Source organism: Rhipicephalus sanguineus, chromosome 1 (genome assembly GCF_013339695.2).
Source record: "Rhipicephalus sanguineus isolate Rsan-2018 chromosome 1, BIME_Rsan_1.4, whole genome shotgun sequence".
Lineage (NCBI taxonomy): Eukaryota > Metazoa > Arthropoda > Arachnida > Ixodida > Ixodidae > Rhipicephalus > Rhipicephalus sanguineus.
Genome location: NC_051176.1, coordinates 287,133,975 through 287,151,865, shown reverse-complemented (window position 1 = coordinate 287,151,865; position 17,891 = coordinate 287,133,975). Strand labels below are relative to the sequence as shown.

Here is a 17,891-nt window from a genome sequence, read left to right as displayed (position 1 = left end):
TGCTTGCAGCTTCCGTATGTACAAGTGCCAGAATTACATCTCGTAGTTTTTGTAGGAAACCCTAGGGCGCTATATCGATCGTCTCATTGCATACTTGATGCCCTTTGAGCGCACTGTTCTGTACGACGGCAGCAGCGGCAGACGCCACATTTAGCAAAGTTCGAAAGCGCTTGCGGAGAAAGCTTCGCGTCATTAATTTTCTTCAGTAACAAGTAATGGGCAAGTTTACAGCCACAACTCTATTGGCAAATGAGTAATGGCTGCTCTTTCCTAATTAGTATCCTTACAGTCTAGATACTTACACTTTGCCAGGACTTGTCACGACAGGCCACGAAGTCATGCCATTTCTCCAGTTTATATTATAGCTTCACATTGCCTAGCACAATAGTTGTGCTTTCCACCAGAGTGGACTGGAAGCTGGTCAGAAAAGGAACGTACTTACCCACAGTCTTTTTTCTGTTTGTTCTAGTAGCTGTTTTGGAAATTTTGCGGCCAACGTATTGAGATGCGCTCACACCGCGACCGGCAGTCACCAGGCCGCTGTTTGGCGAGAGATTCAGGAGGCACGGTGCACCAGCTTAAACTCTGAACTTTAATCACTGGTTAGTGTACACACGGTTAGTGAGTCCATTATGTGGCCAAGCACCTATACACAAAGCTGACAGAGAAGTGTGTTACACTAGGTGCGGAGCGAGCGAGGTTCCCGGCCACGTGGCTCGCGGCAGACCGCCGTCGTCCGCCCGGGCAGAGAAGTAGACCGCTACATACTGCATCTCGGTGCCTTGCCTAATGCCTTGGAGAGCTCCAAGCCAGCTAGCTGCGAACCTATGTAGAGAGAGCTCTATAGAGAGAAGAAACACGAGGGGTGCAGCAAAGAGTGGAAGGGTGGTTAAGGTGGCGGGGTTGTCTTGCACGAAAGAGATAGAGACACTAGCACACACACCGCTAACGTTTTACTCGTTGTATCGACCTTTTTTCCTGTTTGTGTGTTGCCAGGATGAACCTGTGGTTATGAGACGTGAGAAGGCGGAACCTGTGCAGGGGAGGGCCAGGGGAGGTGCAGCGGTCGCGAGCCTTCTAGCTGGGCGTCGTCCCCCGGCGATGCAGCGGTGCCCTTACACAACTTCCGTGGCCCGCCCGGGCAGCGCACGCACACCACCACTAAGACGCGAGAGCGCTCCCCACGCGCGCGATTCGTTGTTTGGAGCCGTCCCCGGGACGCCGACCGAGGCGCGCGCTTCCCGAGGCACCCGCAGAGACGCGGCTCCCTCCTCTGCGCATTGCGCCTGCGGGACAGCTGACAGGTCCGTGCCTCGCACACGGTTCATCGCGCCCTTCCGCACTTGTTTCTGCATCATTTCGGCAGTAAAAGCCTTATTTTTCTGCACATCGCTGCCGTTAAAGGGTGTAAACAACGCCCGTGAATCCTCTGAATAACAAGCCCTGAATTACGCTCGCAGTATTTAGCTAAGACTAGAGCGAGGATCCGAAGGTTACTTTTTCCGCACGTCAAAATCGGCGCCTACTTACTTTAGACAGTGGTTCACTTGCGGCCCTGCTGACGCCCGAGACCACGAGCCAACTTGCGTGTTGCAAGCCTTTATCAACAACAATTACAGTCAATTTAGCCAGAATAAGCATGTCAGTTAGGGTTGAGAAGCGCCCAAGGACCAGAGGTCAAAATGATTCTTTTGCAGCTCGTGCGTGCACTTAATTTTGATTTACACTTCAGTAATGTCAGAACAAATGCGTACTACTGCAAGTCCAAGCGTACGAACCACGCTTGTGCTTCGCTCTCCTTTTCTTTTTTCCTTTAATGCTTTAACCCGCTTAGGAGACATTGCTCTAGCTTAGTGTCACACTCCGCTAGTCTTTGATTGCGCAAGTGTATTAAATCTACTTAGCGCCCTCCTGTGTAAAGGGGCAACGGCGAAACAGACCTGTCTGTCTGTGACAAGATGGGTTGGACGCGCCTTAAACCGAGGTCCTGGCCAAGGCACGTTCAACCACCTCAGTCAAGGCGGCAGCCGGGACACGTGTCGTCTTGACTAAGACAGGCCCACATGTTCTAATCGGGCTGTGCGCCCAGACGGACCAGCATGTCTTAATCAAGGACGCACCCGGAGCTGTTCGCCTGCAGTGTTGCCTTACCGTTGTTCTCTGCGCTTCCCGCCGTTTAGCACGCACGTCGAGGTAGACGAGCAAAGCAGCCTGGCTTTTTCTTCTTCGCACTACCTTTTATTTCAGCACAGTTCGGGTTTGGAAGGGAGAAGAGAGGTGCGAGGCGAGGGCCTGGTCAGTGACTCCGCGGCGTCCGGCGGGCCGGGCGCGGCTGTGCTCGCATGACCGTGCGTGCGCCGCCCCGGCGAAATCGGTTAACGTCCCACTGCATGGGTCCCCCTCTCACAGCTTTGCACATCTAGGCTTCAGAGAGAAAAATAATACATCTACAGGCACTTACACACGCAAGGAAAAAGAAAGGATGCCGGCGCCGAAACGGACCGTCTTGGAAAGAAGCAGCGCTTGGTCGAGCAGAGAAGTTTGCTCGTCTTCTTGCCTGCGCGCAATCGACTCGATCGAAAAATATTAAGTATAAGTTCACTGCTGGAGTTTGCTGCATTGTCGGCAGTCAAGTCCGTTCGTAGCAGTCATATGGCACAGTTGAATGACCTTCCGCTTTGACAATTTTGTTGTAGCCTTGGTGGCCCGGTAGATCGTTATAGAGTGACTTAGAGATTCAAGGAGACGACTGATGACATTGATAACACGAAATATGCGCGCTGACATTTCGTATTTGGAACATAATGTGTCGAAGAACCTATGCATAGTAAGTGTTCTCACTATTAGCTGCTCCAAGTTTACTGCTTTTGCTCACTAATTCCACTGCTGCCATTTAGCAAATATTTCGTCGTTTTCAAGACGTAACAAGCAGTACTGAAGGTGAGCTATCTGCCCTTAATGTTGCTTCACTCATGGTAAGTATATCGGCAGCCCATTCACCGTTTTAGGTACCTGGATGTGCTGCTTAGAAGCAATATCTTAGGGCTACACTAACACAAAAAAGTTCAAGGAACTAGAAAAGCGTAGCTTGCCCATGCATTTTTTGGGTGTTTCCAATGCAAGGCAAACCTACCTGATCTGCTCTGAGCTTCCGACGGTGAACGGCGGCTAGCAAAATGAATGAAGATGCTTCCAAGGCTACGCTCCTTTTTCTCAAACGGTTCGTTTCGACACGCTGGTACGCAAGGCGTACGCAGGCGTCCGGTTATTGCTGTACAGAGCCAGAAAACTATGTCGCCAGCAGGCAGCAACTCTTAGCATACATATATTATACAAAGACGCGCTGCAGACCATCTATCAAGCAGACCTTTGACTCACGCGTGACCTTCGACGCTTCGCGTTATCCGAAGCGGCGCAAAAGTAGCTTCGCCACAATTGTGTGCTGTGTTAAGCTCTCACACTGCGTCTACATCGCGTCTTTTTTTCACTCAGAAGCGTCTCTTGGAATATATGCACAAAACAACAGGCGGCGTACGCTCGGTGGCGAGTGGAGGGGAGACGTCGAGAAGCCCAATGGCTTGCGGGTGCCTCGGAAGTGCGCCACGGGACTGCCGATGTGTTGCCACCCAACTATATTTACTGCCAGCTATGACGCTACAAGAAACGCGACACAGCGATTCGCGAAAGAAAGAATAAACACAATGTACACCGAAACCCAATACATTTTTTTTCTTATATGGAAACGGCCTGCCCCAGCGTAAGTATTCTTCCCCCTTCTCCTAGCTTAGCTAAAGCCCACGTTCCTCGAAAATCCCGAGCAACATTCGCGGATTGAATTTCGACTGTCGAAGTACGTAGCTGAATTGCACAAGAACCAAATTTGCAATGTCATTTCCATGCCCACAATATCAAGAACGGAACCGTTTGTGTCCAAGTCAGAAAGACACGTATATTCAGTCCCTTTCATTTTTTCCCTTCTCCTCCCCGGCTTATCCATGTCACAGAAAAGCGGAGCGAAATGAGACAGACTAGTATTCACGCAAGACTCACAAAAAGAAAGCACGCTGACATGTCGCTTTAAGCATGACCACTGTTTGCTAGACAGTTATTCCCTCCAATACGCGAGAGAGCCACATACGTCACAGCAAAACGGGTACACACCGCATTTCGGGGGCGAATACTGCACAACACACAATGGCAGGCAGGCGTACCCCAGAGAGCACAACAATACAGGAGGTTGTCACATATGTACACAGAAAGCAAGAAATTGACACAGGCCGAGAAGGGAAAAGGAGGGTTGCGCGGGCTCAGCTGCGGGCGACTCCCTCGGGAGGTTCCCGCAGCTCGTCCGCCGCTCGGCCAGCCGCGTGTTCTTCCCCAATTGAGCAACTGTCTGGCGCGCTGTGGTCGGGGCCGTTTCCGGGTCCGAGAACACCGCTTCCGTCCCGGGCCTACATTCCCTTCCGGCTTCTCGCGGACCGAGGCAAAACTGTATTCGCACCGTGCCAGCCCTCATTGGACACCAGGTGAAGCGGAAATACCGACGCACTGAGGTGTGTTGGACAACACCCAGGCCTCGAGGGTTTCCACCATCGCCTTCAGACCAATAAAAACTGGCGAGACGCACAAGAAAGCATGCGCGTTTCGGCGTTAGCCAGAACTTTCGCTGGACGCACAAGCGTCATAGCGAGAGCCCAGGCGAAAGGCATTTGATGATCGAACGAGGAGCAGCAAATGCGCTTTCAGTTCGGCGTCAGTACAGGAGTTTTTTGGCGGTGATAGTTCACTTCGTGCAGGGAGCACGAGCTCTTCGCTCGAAAGTGGTCAGCGTACAGAGTGTACAGCGCCAGTGCGACTTCTGCGCTACTTGAGAGAAAACACACCAGCGGCTCCTGAGGCCCACGCCAGAAACTTGGATGAGACATGCGCACTTCTCATAGTTTTGCCTTCGGCGCAGAAAAGCCAGGAATGAAGCGTAGTCGCGTACCCGACCGCGTGCGGATGTCCCGCACGCCGCGGACCGCACGGCTTCGACGAGTTCGATTGGCCTCGTAGGTGCTGATTAAAAAGTCATGACGCATGTCACCTATAGTTCGCGACGTTCAGAGGATGCACCGAGCTGCCATCGGTGCCCTTCATTCTCTCAGTCTTAGTAAACATGAAAAAAAAAAAAAGGCAGACGTGTTCCAAAAAAAGCTGGCTCACTACTCTGCTGATGCTTCAACCTATGGAGTGGTCTAAGTGCTAAACACCGCCACTCTTCTGTTAGGGCCTATACAAATTTCTTACAAAACACAAGAAAATCCGTATACAGAGTAGGTAGAAAAGGACGTCTCGTTACGTGTCTTTTATTCATCGCGGATTACCTGTGCCGGAAAGGACACGCGCGTTTTATTTTCTACTCAGTAGTACTATACAGTCTCGCTTTTCGTAATTCGACATCGAGGGTTACGCACGGGACAAGGGACACGAATTCACAAGGTCCAGCTACAATCCGCTGGGTTCAACAGGGCTCCTCGAGGCCTTCTAACGCCGAATAACAGCAACATTTCGGCGACTGCAGAGGCCCCGCGGAGGGCACTAAGGAAGAGCGCCGTGACGCGAACCCGTGGTCAGCCGTGCGGCCCGCGGTCCCAGCCACCCGGCGGTGTAGGGGAAGGCGGTTCCGATGGGGGGCGCGCTGGGAGGCTGCGCCCTGGGGGCCAATGGCCGATTCAGCCTCGCTGCCGAGGGGAAGACGACTGGGGGAACCGGCTGGAGTCGCGTCTCTGCCGGCGCTCATCCGTTGTACTTTCGTTTTGTATCCTTGGCGACGTGTCTCCGAGCGCGCCCCCGGCAGGCCGCCGCTGCTGGAAGAGCGCGAGTTTTGCTGGGCGCGAGCCTCTGGGCGAAAAATAGAGTATCCATTCTAGCGGGCGGCCCGGGGAAGGCGGCCCTGTGCCCTCCCCCGTCCCGTGCGGCCTTGCTCTGCGTCGTCGGTGTTCTGCGGAGGCGGCGCAGCTCTGCGCCCTGCTGCTTGCATAGCTGGAGGCCCGCACTCACTGCAGTACGCACTTGCCTTCGATGCTCGATTTCAGCTCGTTCACCTGCGTCTCGATGGTGTTCCGCAGTCCTGCGACAGACAACGCCAAGCTTAAGGCTTCGCTTGCTGGAGCGGGATTCAGGGCGAAAAAAGTGCAGTTTCCGCTGTGCCCAATGGCATAGTGGTAGACGTTCAAGCGTGATTGAAAGACTGCGTACCCAACGAAAGATATTGAAAGCTTGGACGCAATAACGTAAGACTGTTTGGTTTTGTTTCGATTCTGTGGTCGCCACTGTTATTGGTCGAAATATTTTGGGCCAGGCTCACCGCGCTGGTTTCTCACGAGACAAAAAAAAAAAAAAAAAAAGAAAGACACGAAAACGCCCCATCGCATTAATATACGACTAACAGCACATTAAACTGCCGAACAAAACATACTTTTTCAGAATAGCAGGAGAGTGTCCCATTCCGAACAGAATAGAAGGTTTCCGCCCGCCTATTGCTCTTGCGCTGGGTAGCTGGCGGCGAGAGTGAATTTATTTGCGTATGATTATATTTTCAGTGGTCATATACATAACGTCCGCCGAACCGTTTCTTTTCTATAAGAGCGGAAATCGCCGGCCTTTTCTATTCCGTTTAGAAAGGGGGACACTCACCGGCTATTCCTGAAATTTTTAAGAATCTACGGCATAATTTAGCATCACGCCTGCGTACTTGTCTTTTCAACGTCACGGGTTTTTTGCAGTTTCCGGTCGCCACTTGATTGACAGAGAGACAGTGGGCGCGGCCTGAAAATTTCGGCCAATTAAACCAGTAGGAGGACAAATCACGAATTCAAAATAAAAACAAGACGAAATAGATTTATGTTATACTGGTCTTTGTTCCTAGTGGAGGGAACTAGATTTAAAACTGGGCACTCGGTACGCGCGCCGATTAAATCGCGAAGAAAATTTTTAATGTGCAGGATTCTTGTCGACTGCAACCCATTTCCTTTCTGCCATCTGCCGGACCATTATCATGAAGCAGATAACGTTATCTATCGCCTAGATAGTACCCGAAGTGCAATCACTTATCGCTTGAAACAACTGCTCTCGGCTTCTATCTCAAGATTTTTCGCGAAGCACCTCGAGTTATTAGAGGTCTTGATAATGCCCGAAGTACAGCACTCCTTTAGAAAAGGGCGGTGGGGTAGGCCTATTTGACGTACTTATGGCACACCGAAATATCAGGCGGGACGCAGGCAAATCCCCTCAGGACCCCCCTCTCCCCCTCTTTTTTTGTTTACTTCACTCGTAGTTAAAACCTCATAACTTTGACACCAGATGCACGAATATGCGCAATCGTTACACTCAACATGAAATAGTTCGCGATGAAGGACCGTGTTCACAAACGTGCCCGACTCATCCTTCTTGACCCCGCTAAAAGGAACGCGCCAATCCTCGGTGATCAAGACTTAGTATTCTATAGCCAAGTAGAGGGCCGCGCCACCTCTCCACTAAATTCGTTAATGATTTCCAACATCGTTTTTTGGAGGCTGCTGAGCTATGGAGGTAACTTGAAGCGATAATGGCACGCCTGTGTACTGCCTCATCGATCGCCCTCTCGGTTCATCGGAGGCACGCGGAGGACGAACTTCAACGTTTCTCACTTGTGAGATCATCCTGTTCCGCGGCCTCGTTTTCCGCGGCGATCTCTTCGGGTGTCTTTTTTCGCCGATTGAGACTGCCAGCGGCAAAATCATCCACCTCGGCAGGCTTCTCCTCTTCCTTCTTCTTGATGCCGTACTGCACAAATGACCAGAAAGGATTAGTAACAAACGTAAAAAAAAAAAACACGTTATAGTGAACATTCCTACCAGTACCTGCCTATCATCATCAAAAACGGGCATGTGCCACAGAAAGTGGGTAAATCCCACTACTCACCACTGGTCCACTAAAAATGAAGAAAGCAACAGTTAGCCCAACAAATAGCTGCGAAGCGATGGCGGCGAGCCGAGGACCCCGAGTACGTGCAACGAGACAATAATAGGGCACGGGAAAGGCAACGGTGGCTGCGAGAAGACCCCGAAGCGATGGAAGGCCTACGCCAACGACGACGTGCCCGTAGATCTATGAGAGGTGCGAACGCTTGGTTTCAGCGCGAGGTTCTGTCTCTGGAGTTTGGACATCCCTGTCGCGTCTGTGACTGTCTGTGGTTTAACTCGAACCTCTGTGCGCTGAGAATCAACGGAGAAACAACCTAGCATCATCTAGCTAAAGCCCATCAACGGCCGAGAAGCAACCTACAAATAACCTGCATCTAAGGCCTAGAAGCAGCCAGATTAGTCTTCAGAATCGTCCAGTTTTGCTGTTTCAAGCCTTGCGCGGCTTAGTGCAAGCTTCGCCAATTTTTTTTTTTAATTCATCATAACGTCAAAAGTAGTGAGGATACGCTAATAGTTATCAGCCACTATGTACATAATGGTTTATTAAGTCGAAAGCCTTACGGACCTCGCCAAAAGATAAATGCGTCGTGAGGTACAGAAACCCGTGTGACCATTAAAAAAATCAGATAAACGTCAGGGTTCGAGCCGGGGTCAAACACAGGTATTCTGCGTGGCAGTCCGCTACGGTAGCACAGAGCCACGGCTGTGTTTGAAACCACGTTGGAAAAGGACCCTATACAGTCGTGATGCCGGGCAAGGAGTCACGGTAATAGATGTAAAAACTTGGAGGACGCTTGAGTTTCGCCTTCAAGAGTAGAACACGATAGCGTAATCGGGCCCCGTGCGCATCGCCTTCTCAATTGCTAGCCTGGCTTCGGTTCTCGGTGCATGCCTCAACCGTGCCGTAAAGAAACGAACGACTGAGCGCGTAACATTGGCCGTTTCAAACTATCTTAGAATGCCTGCTGCAAGTATAGTAGAATAGAGTAGATCCTATAAACTCTGGCACACACCCACGCTGGGGGATTGGCCAAGAACCGGATAGTTTTATAAATATAATTCTTAAAGTAAAGCGCTATTTTTTTTCTATTTAAGAGGAAAGAAGTAAAAATGAAAAAAAATAATAATAGAATAATAGAATATAATATAAGCAATGAAGCGGAGAATTTGAAAAAGTCACAGTTTCGCCGCAAGGCCGAAGCAATGAATGCGATAGCAAGAAACTAATGCTATATGAAGTGAGGCTCGCCAATGGATACTCTCAGTTTGAACAGCGCTCCTGTTGCAAAGGCGGCCGAAGCAGCGAAGGAAACTAGCGTGCTTCGAGTGTCGAGCTGTGACACTTGATAGCTCGCGCTCATCTTCTGTTTGTTCGTTTAGCGGCGTCCCTTGAGCTCGAGTGGCTTTCGTACGCTCCGTAACATGAGCGCGGACATCACGGTGAAAGCGTGAAACATCCCTCTTCCCCTCAGCACAAGAAAACCGCGCGAGCAGACAGCGGAAGGGCAAGGTTCTACCTGCGCAAGTATAAGAAGCGAGCGAGCTCGCCGACTGACTTTTAAATGCGCCTGTCGCGCTCCTAACGCCATCTCGCTGGTAATGAAGAAACGCTTATAAGCGCAGCCGTCTCTGAGTCCGTCCAGCGGTAAAGGGTGTGTATATAACGCTCGCCGTTACGTACGTGGAGGATCTGCGTTTCGTGGCGTAGTGGCTAGCGCTACTCGCTGCGGAGGAACAGGTCCCTGGTTCGATTCCGCGCTTCGGAAGCACTTTTCTGAAATATTTTTCTTTGGGGATTTTATATATATATATATATATATATATATATATATATATATATATACATACTTATACATATCTGGTGCATGACGGCGGCGACGGCAAAATCCAGCCGAGACTGTCTATATAATTGCTATCGCAATAATAAGTAGTTAAGTGCCCACTACGCCATAATTCTTCCTCTTGCGAATCAGTGAAGGGCCCACTACGCGTCCGTATAAGGCAACACGCGAACCTATACGCAGCTGCTCACTTTGTTGATGCTTTTGCAGCTGATGATGCAAGACATCTCACGTTATGTCTGAGCGTTTTGTAATGGCTGGGCCTTAAAAACCCCCACTCGTTACGCAATTCACATCTTTTGACGCCTGGTGCGATTCTACGCTTGTGCCACGCAATGTTACATGCGTTAAGGAGGCTCCTCCCGCTACATGACATTCATATAGTGTTTTCTTTTTTTCCGAAGCAAACAAAAGCGTGGCTCTGTGGTAGAACACCTGATTGCCACGCAGACGGCCTGGCTTCGATTCTCACTCAAACCGAAGATTTTTATTATTTATGTTATTTGAATCTTTCTAGATTTTTCGGTCACGTACAAGATGATGATTTTTCGCTCACGACGAAGGACGTCGACGCCGGAATTTCTGAGAAACGAGCTCTTTAAGGCTATCGCGTTAATATTGCGTGACAAAAGCGTAGAATGGCGCCAGGCGTCCCACCATATGAGATGCATAACGAGTGGGTGGTTGCCAAGCTATTACAAAGGGCTGAGCTATAATTTATCATCACCATCCACAGCATCAGCAAAGTGTGCAACTCCATTTTCAGTCTGAGCACTCCGGGAGACCCCTGACGGATATGTATGAGTAATATATTCGTGTGTTAGTAATTTTTTCTAGTGAACAATAAAGTTGTTGCTCTTAAAATAATAAATAGATCACTTAGTATACTTTCAACAATAGTTAAATGAGTCAAATTTTCTCTTTAGTTTTTTTTTCTCTTGCCTCCACGGATGCGCATGGCTCTGTCGGCAGATTCCCCCTTTTGTCTGCATACAGAATAAAGGCCCTTTATCACGCATGTGCGCGATTCTAAGCGCAACGGGTATTGGTACCTGTCCGTCTGAGGCGCCGGTTATGCACTTCAGTGGTTATGCACTTAGATTCGGCAGGCGGGGACGCTCTTCCTTTCTCTGCATTTCGATCGGTGGAAACAACGTTCGAGCGAAGTTTGAAACCGTCGTGCACGATAGTCGCGTAGGCACTGCGTCGCGCTGATACCGGCGCGGTAGGCGCGGGCTACGGAGGCACATTTTTCGAGATGTTGCGTGCAAAGACCCTAGGTCTCTGCATGTATGGAACTTAGAGGGTCACTTTAGAAGAAAGATAAAAAATTCTGCTTTACTCGCTGCGGGCGGTTCGAGGCACATGCGGTAGACGCCCCCTTTTTTTTTGGGGGGGGGGCATCTCACGTTATGCAACCGCTGCTGTGAATTTCCTGGGCCACAGTATCTGTGGAGACATGTGGTTCTAAAGAATAATAAGAAAGAAGGAAAACAGAAACATACCAATCTACTAACTATAGGAAAATCGGATAGAAAGTTCCTTAAGATAAAGGAGGTGTGTATCTTTCGTAAACTTGTTAATAGAGCTTGAACAATGCGACTGTTTTGTTTTCATGATTGCTCAGTAAGCAGTGCCAAAGCGTACTAATGAAAGAACTTGACCATGAAGGGGTCATGATAATTTTTTTTTGTTGTCAAGCGCGACACTCTTCACCGAACAACCTTCGCCGTCGATGGAGAACCTCCAAAGGACTGTTCTATGCATAACGGAGTGGCGAGCGAAACGGCAGTGATACGAAGCGCACGTTTACAGGTCTAAGCAGCCTTAGATGGGAACCACCCCAGTACGTTCTCGCGCACTAAGTTTCCCTTGGCGCCCTTGAATATGGCGAGGCCGGCGTTTCGTGGACAAAAGAAAGGCGCGGCTCACCTAGGGAAAAAAAAAGAACAGCGATAAAACGCCACATCGTGCGTCTCTAACACATTTTCTCATTCTTGTCTGTTATGTATACCGGGAAGAGTAAAGCAGTACGGATGATGGTGGACGACGCAAAAAAGCGATCACTGTCTCGAGAGATTTATGTTAACCAGCTGGAGACTTTTCAAGCTAAACGCGACATTCACCGACACGCACGGTGCTGCATTTCTTTCATTTAGAAGGGATAGCAGCGTCATACGCAAGACTTTTTTTTTTTTTCTTTTGATATCGCACGCATAGCCCTGCTAGGAATATTAAAAATATTCCAAGCGCAAAGCGTCCTGCTTTTACACAAAGATGCGCATTCTTCTGTGCTCGCCGAAAGCCTGACGCAACATATTAAAAAAAGAAAAAGAAATAACCGTTCGTCTTATTCGTGGACTCCTTCGTCCTTGCACAACGTACACAGCTTCGTTCTCCATCCGCCTTGGCTTCGGGGAAATCCTCGTTTGTCTCAATATGCAGCGTCAACCGTGCAAGTGTCTGCATGTAAACCCTTTGCAAATCTGCAGCTCGAATAAATTGCTTGCAGCGGAAGAGGCGCGAACACGTCGACAGCGACGCCTTCTGAAAGCACTGCCGAGTGCGACGCCTGATTGTGAAAAATGGCTGTTTCCCCAATAGCGCGTTTATTTACAGCAGATGAAAAATTAGCACAAAGGACAAGGAAAAAAGATTAACGAGTCGCAGTTTATTTTGAGGCCACGCATAAACAAAGGAAATCGGAGTTACCAAATCTTGTTTGCCTGGAATTGTTTGTAAGCGCAAATTCCAGTTAATCCTGATGATGAACATATCGCTGGCCAATCGCAAGGAGAATATATAGCTGGCCAATCGCAAGGAACACCCACGAACAAAAACTATTGTGAACTCGGCCGCCTCAGGAAATGCAATGGCAAAAACCTCTTACGCAAGGTTTCTTGCTCTGCCGAACGTATATTATTATCAACGAGGGTAGCTAGCCAATGCCAAAATGCACTTACGAAAGAAGTCTCGTTAATTTGCTCTCAGGTTCCATACACCGGCACAGCGACAGCAGTGTCGCTTGCTATCAGTATTTGACAGCTTCATCTCACTACAATGCTGGGGCCGAACAACGCCCTCAGTTTGTAAGCGTTCTTTACCATTCGCAGGACGGCATCGCTAATACGTCCACCAACATGATTAGCAGACATCTTTTCTTGCGAACAGTTCTAACGTAAGGAGCTTTTATGAATACGGGCCCAGTTCTGTAATCATCATCATCATCATCATCATCATCATCGTCAGCCTGTCTACGCCCACTGCAGGGCAAAGGCCTCTCCCATGTTCCGCCAATCAACCCGGTCCTGTGCTTTCTGCTGCCACGTTATACCTACAAACTTCTTAATCTCATCTACCCACCTAATTTTCTGTCTCCCCCTCACGCGTTTACCATCTCTTGGAATCCAGTCAGTTACCCTTAACGACCACCGGTTATCCTGCCGACGTGCTACGTGCCCGGCCCATATCCATTTCTTCTTCTTGATTTCAACTATGATGTCCTTAACTCCCGTTTGTTCCCTGACCCACTCTGCTCTCTTCCTGTCTCTTAAGGTTACACCTATCATTTTCCTTTCCATCGCTCGCTGCGTCGTCCTCAATTTAAGTTGAACCCTCTTTGTAAGTCTCCAGGTTTCTGCTCCGTAGGTAAGTACCGGTAAGATGCAGCTGTTATATACCTTTCTCTTGAGGGATAGTGGTAGATTACCATTCATGCTTTGAGAATGCTTGCCGAATGAGCCCATCCCATCCTATCTTAGTTATTTCACTCTCATGGTTCGGCTCCGCGGTTACTACCTGTCCTAAGTAGACGTACTCCTTTACAACTTCCAGTGTCTCTCCACCTATCGCAAAGCGCTGTTCTCTGCCAAGATTGTTCCACATTACTTTAGTTTTATGCATATTAATTTTCAGACCTACTCTTCTACTTTCCGTATCCAGTTCAGTAATCATGAGCTGTAATTCGTCTCCCGCGTTACTCATCAATGCAATGTCATCAGCGAATCGCAGGTTACTGAGATACTCTCCATTAACTCTTATCCCTAATTCTTCCCAATCTAGGGCCCTGAAAACCTCCTGTAAACACGCGGTGAATAACATTGGAGAGATCGTGTCTCCCTGCCGTACGCCCTTCTTTATTGGGATTCTCTCGCTTTCTTTATGGAGGACTATAGTGGCCGTGGAGCCGCTGTAGATTTCTTCCATTATGTTTATCTAGGCTTCGTCGATGCCCTGATTCCGCAGTGCCTGCATGACTGCTGATGTCTCCACCGAGTCAAATGCCTTCTCGTAATCTATGAAGGCTATGTATAGGGGTTGGTTGTATTCCGCGCATTTCTCTATCACCTGATTGATAGTATGAATATGGTCTATTGTTGAGAAGCCTGTACGAAATCCTGCCTGGTCCCTTGGTTGATTGAACTCTAATGTCGTATTAATTCTGTTTGCAATTACTTTTGTAAATAGCTTGTAGACAACGGACAGTAAGCTTATGGGCCTGTAATTTTTCAGGTCCTTGACGTCCCCTTTCTTATGGATCAAGATAATGTTGGCATTCTTCCAAGATTTTGGTATCCTCCCCGTCGAGGGACACTTCGTATACAGGGTGGCCAGTTTTTCTCTCTCCACCGTCTTTCAACAGGTCTGATGTTACCTGATCCTCACCAGCTGCTTTGCCTCTTTGCATTCCCTTTAGGGCTTTCTTTACTTCTCCTGTCAATACTGGTGGGATGTGAGATTCCTCTGCGCTAATACTGCTTCTTACGTTATCATCCTGACTGTCTCGGCTGCTGTACAGATCTCTGTAGAACTCTTCCGCTACCTCAACTATTCTATCCATATTGTTTGTGACATTGCCTTCCTTGTCCCTTAATGCATACATCTGATTTTTGCCTATGCACAGTTTTGTCTTCATAGCTTTGAGGCTTCTTCCGTTCTTTAGAGCATGCTCAATTCTCTCCATATTATACTTTCTTATGTCGGCTACTTTACGCCTATTGATTAGCTTCGAAAGCTCCGCGAGCTCTATTTTGTCTGTTGCACTTGAGGCTTTCATAGCTTGACGTTTCTTAATGAGGTTTTTCGTCTCTTGGGATAGCTTACCAGTGTTCTGTCTGACGACTGTACCCCCGACTTCCACTGCACACTCCTTAATGATACTAGTCAGATTATCATTTATTGCGTCAACACTAAGGTCGGTTTCCTCGGTTAAAGCCGCATACCTATTCTGAAGTGAAACTCTGAATTCCTGTACTTTCCCTCTCAGAGCTAGTTCATTAATCGGCTTCTTGCGTATCAGTTTCTGCCGTTCGTTCCTCACGTCTAGTTGAATTCTAGATCTTACCATTCTATGGTCACTGCATAGGATCTTGTTAACTACTTCCACATCCTGTACAATGCCCGGGTGGCCGCACATTATGAAGTCTATTTCATTTTTAGTTTCGCCATTAGGACTCCTCCACGTCCACTTACGAGTAGCCCGTTTTCTGTAGAAGGTATTCAAGATGCGTAAATTATTGCGTTCTGCAAACTCTACTAGTAACTCCCCTCTGGCGTTTCTAGAACCGATGCCATATTCCCCAACTGCATGATCTCCAGCCTGCTTCTTGCCTACCTTTGCATTAAAGTCGCCCATCAGTACAGTATACTGTGTCTTTACCTTACTCATTGCTGATTCTACGTCTTTGTAGAAGCGTTCAACCAGTTGATCATCATGGCTGGATGTAGGCGCGTAGGCCTGTACCACCTTCATCTTGTACCTCTTATTAAACTTAATTACGATACATATCACCCTCTCATTAATGCTATAGTATTCCTCTATATTACCAGCTATATTTTTATGAATAAGGAATCCCACCCCTAGTTCTCTTCTGTCAGCTAAGCCACGATAGCATAGGACGTGTCCGTTCTTCAGCACTGTATATGCCTCTTGTGGCCTCCTAACCTCACTGAGCCCTATTACATCCCATTGAACACCCTCTAATTCCTCGAATAGTACAGCTAGACTCGCCTCACTAGATAAAGTTCTAGCGTTATACGTAGCCAAGTTCAGATTCCAATGGCGGCCTGTCCGGACCCAGAGATTCTTAGTTCTGTAATAGACGGCCCAAAACTGAAAACTACCGAGTAGCCTCGGTGAACCGCCAGTGGCGCCTCCCACCCCGCGGTTACTGGCGCGTGCCATGGTGGAGCTGCTTGAGCTCAATTTAATACCTCAACATACCGGCGTGCTCACCATGGCCACATTCTAAGCTTCAGCATTTTCTCCGTGCATCGATCGTCAGGAGCTTCAATCGTTTCATTACGTCGTATCGTAAGCACACCCCCGCGTATCTGTTTCAAAAGCTGTCTTTCTTCATTGTAAGCCGATTCCACTTAAAAGCGCTCCTGCAGCGGGCTGAGAATGCTGAGATAAGCACGAGCTCGTCGATCTGCGGCAGTGCTTTAAATGATATACAACGCATGCGCTTACGCTAGCCCTCGGAGGGGCTTTCACTGTAGTGTCCAGGCAAGTAACGGAGAAGTTCAAAACGTCGCAGTCACACCTATACGTGCGCCTGCGACATGAGCAGAAATAAATGAAACAGTACCGAAAGAGCAATCGGCTGCGCTCTTGATTAGAAGCCGAGGGAGTGTACCGAGGGTTTAGCGTGCGTATGGGTGCGTGGTCGCCCGTGCGTGCACCTAATTAAATTCCCGGTGGGTCTCACGCACGCATCGGTCGAGAGGAACACGCGAAGTTCCTTATTGCTTTGACCGGCTGCTGCCGTCGGCTCCCGTTTCCTGCGCTGACAAGGGTCAGACCACACTGCAGTAACCGGTGCGGTCAGAAGGAAGCAGACCGAGTTAGCAGTGTGCCACGGTGATTTTGTGATGAATCTCCCCGTTTCCTTGCTATTCGTTATCAGAAGACACTGTTTCTCTTCCTTTTATGACCTCGCGTTCTTTCTGCCATAACGAACCTACACCGCCGTTTTATGCTATATTAACCCTTGCACGCGCATGAGTTAAAATCGCGGCACCGCCGTGCTCCTCAAAATCAAAATGCTTTGCGCTCGAGTGTAGGGAAAGGTAAACGAGGCTGATGAGGCTGCGAGGCGAGTGCCTTCTGCGTACGCGTTGCCCTTCCACTTTTTTGACTGAATTCACAAAACGTTTCGCTCACAAGGGTTCTTCGCCATGGGCCTGGCGCCTTTGTTTATATGCTGATCGTCACGATTCGCAGGCATTTGCTCTTATGGACGGACTTTTCTAGCGTAAGAACATTTTTGGCATGTGCCGGTCCAGATTATTTTTCCTTCTACTTGCAGAAGTTCGTCGTGGAATGGTCAAAAAGAAGTCGATTGACCTTTTCCGCCAAACAACGCAGCATCACGGAACATTTCGAATGAGTCCGGCTTAAGTACATTCATTCTGGACCCTTTAATCAGCGATCTTGTACTCAGACACAAAACTAAATGATATAAAACTAAACCAATGTCGTTGCGGACAGGCGGGAAATACAATCAGTCCGCCTTTTCGCAACATTTCCTAGATTCTGAGTAAGATTCATGGCAGTAGAGGCAAGAGTGCTTCAGCTAGTAGTTACTCTTCGACGAGAAGAGTGTTTTTTACTCGAAGGCATGTTGTTAAATGAAACTCTACTCCTATACTTCTTTTTTTTTCCCCTCCTTGATTCTTAATACTTATTTTTGCTTTGAATAAAAGAAAGACATTTTATAATTATTCCGCGAAACAAAGTGCAGGAACTGAATCACACCAGGAGGTCAGAACACTATGTTAAAAAGCACTTGACACTTGAAGAGCCTTGACTAGCCGAACAAGCGGTGGGATTTCGAAGTCGTCTTTAAAAGCCCGCCATTAAAATATGGGCTACTCTAATTCGAAAGCGCGCCTGCAGTGTGACGTTTTCTTCTTTTTGCTTTTGAACATACGCAGTTCATTCTTGAATTATTCAGCGAAACAATTTACAAAAGCACAAGCTCACCAGGAACACGTACCGCTATATATATTACAAAGCACTTGACATTTGAAGAAGCATGATCGATCGTACGAACATGTGCCAGTGGCAAATCATCTTTGAAAACCCGTCATTGAGTACGTG

At 48.4% G+C, this 17,891-nt stretch overlaps 1 protein-coding gene across 7 annotated transcripts in view; it reads right to left on the bottom strand.

Moving 5' to 3' along the window:
- Nucleotides 1-571: 571 nt before the first annotated feature.
- The window catches only part of LOC119379196 (complexin), an 810,485-nt gene continuing 793,165 nt past the window's right edge, over nucleotides 572-17,891 (bottom strand). For all 7 annotated transcript variants that reach the window (XR_005181119.1, XM_049411903.1, XM_037648415.2 and 4 more), the window contains 2 exons: nucleotides 7,671-7,806; nucleotides 572-6,112 (listed from right to left, as the gene is read on the bottom strand). Coding sequence is in view for 6 of the 7 variants with exons in the window: in XM_049411903.1 (XP_049267860.1) it covers nucleotides 6,039-6,112; nucleotides 7,671-7,806 (210 nt within the window). In the remaining variant the exon portion in view is untranslated. The remainder of the gene's footprint in view (nucleotides 6,113-7,670; nucleotides 7,807-17,891) is intronic.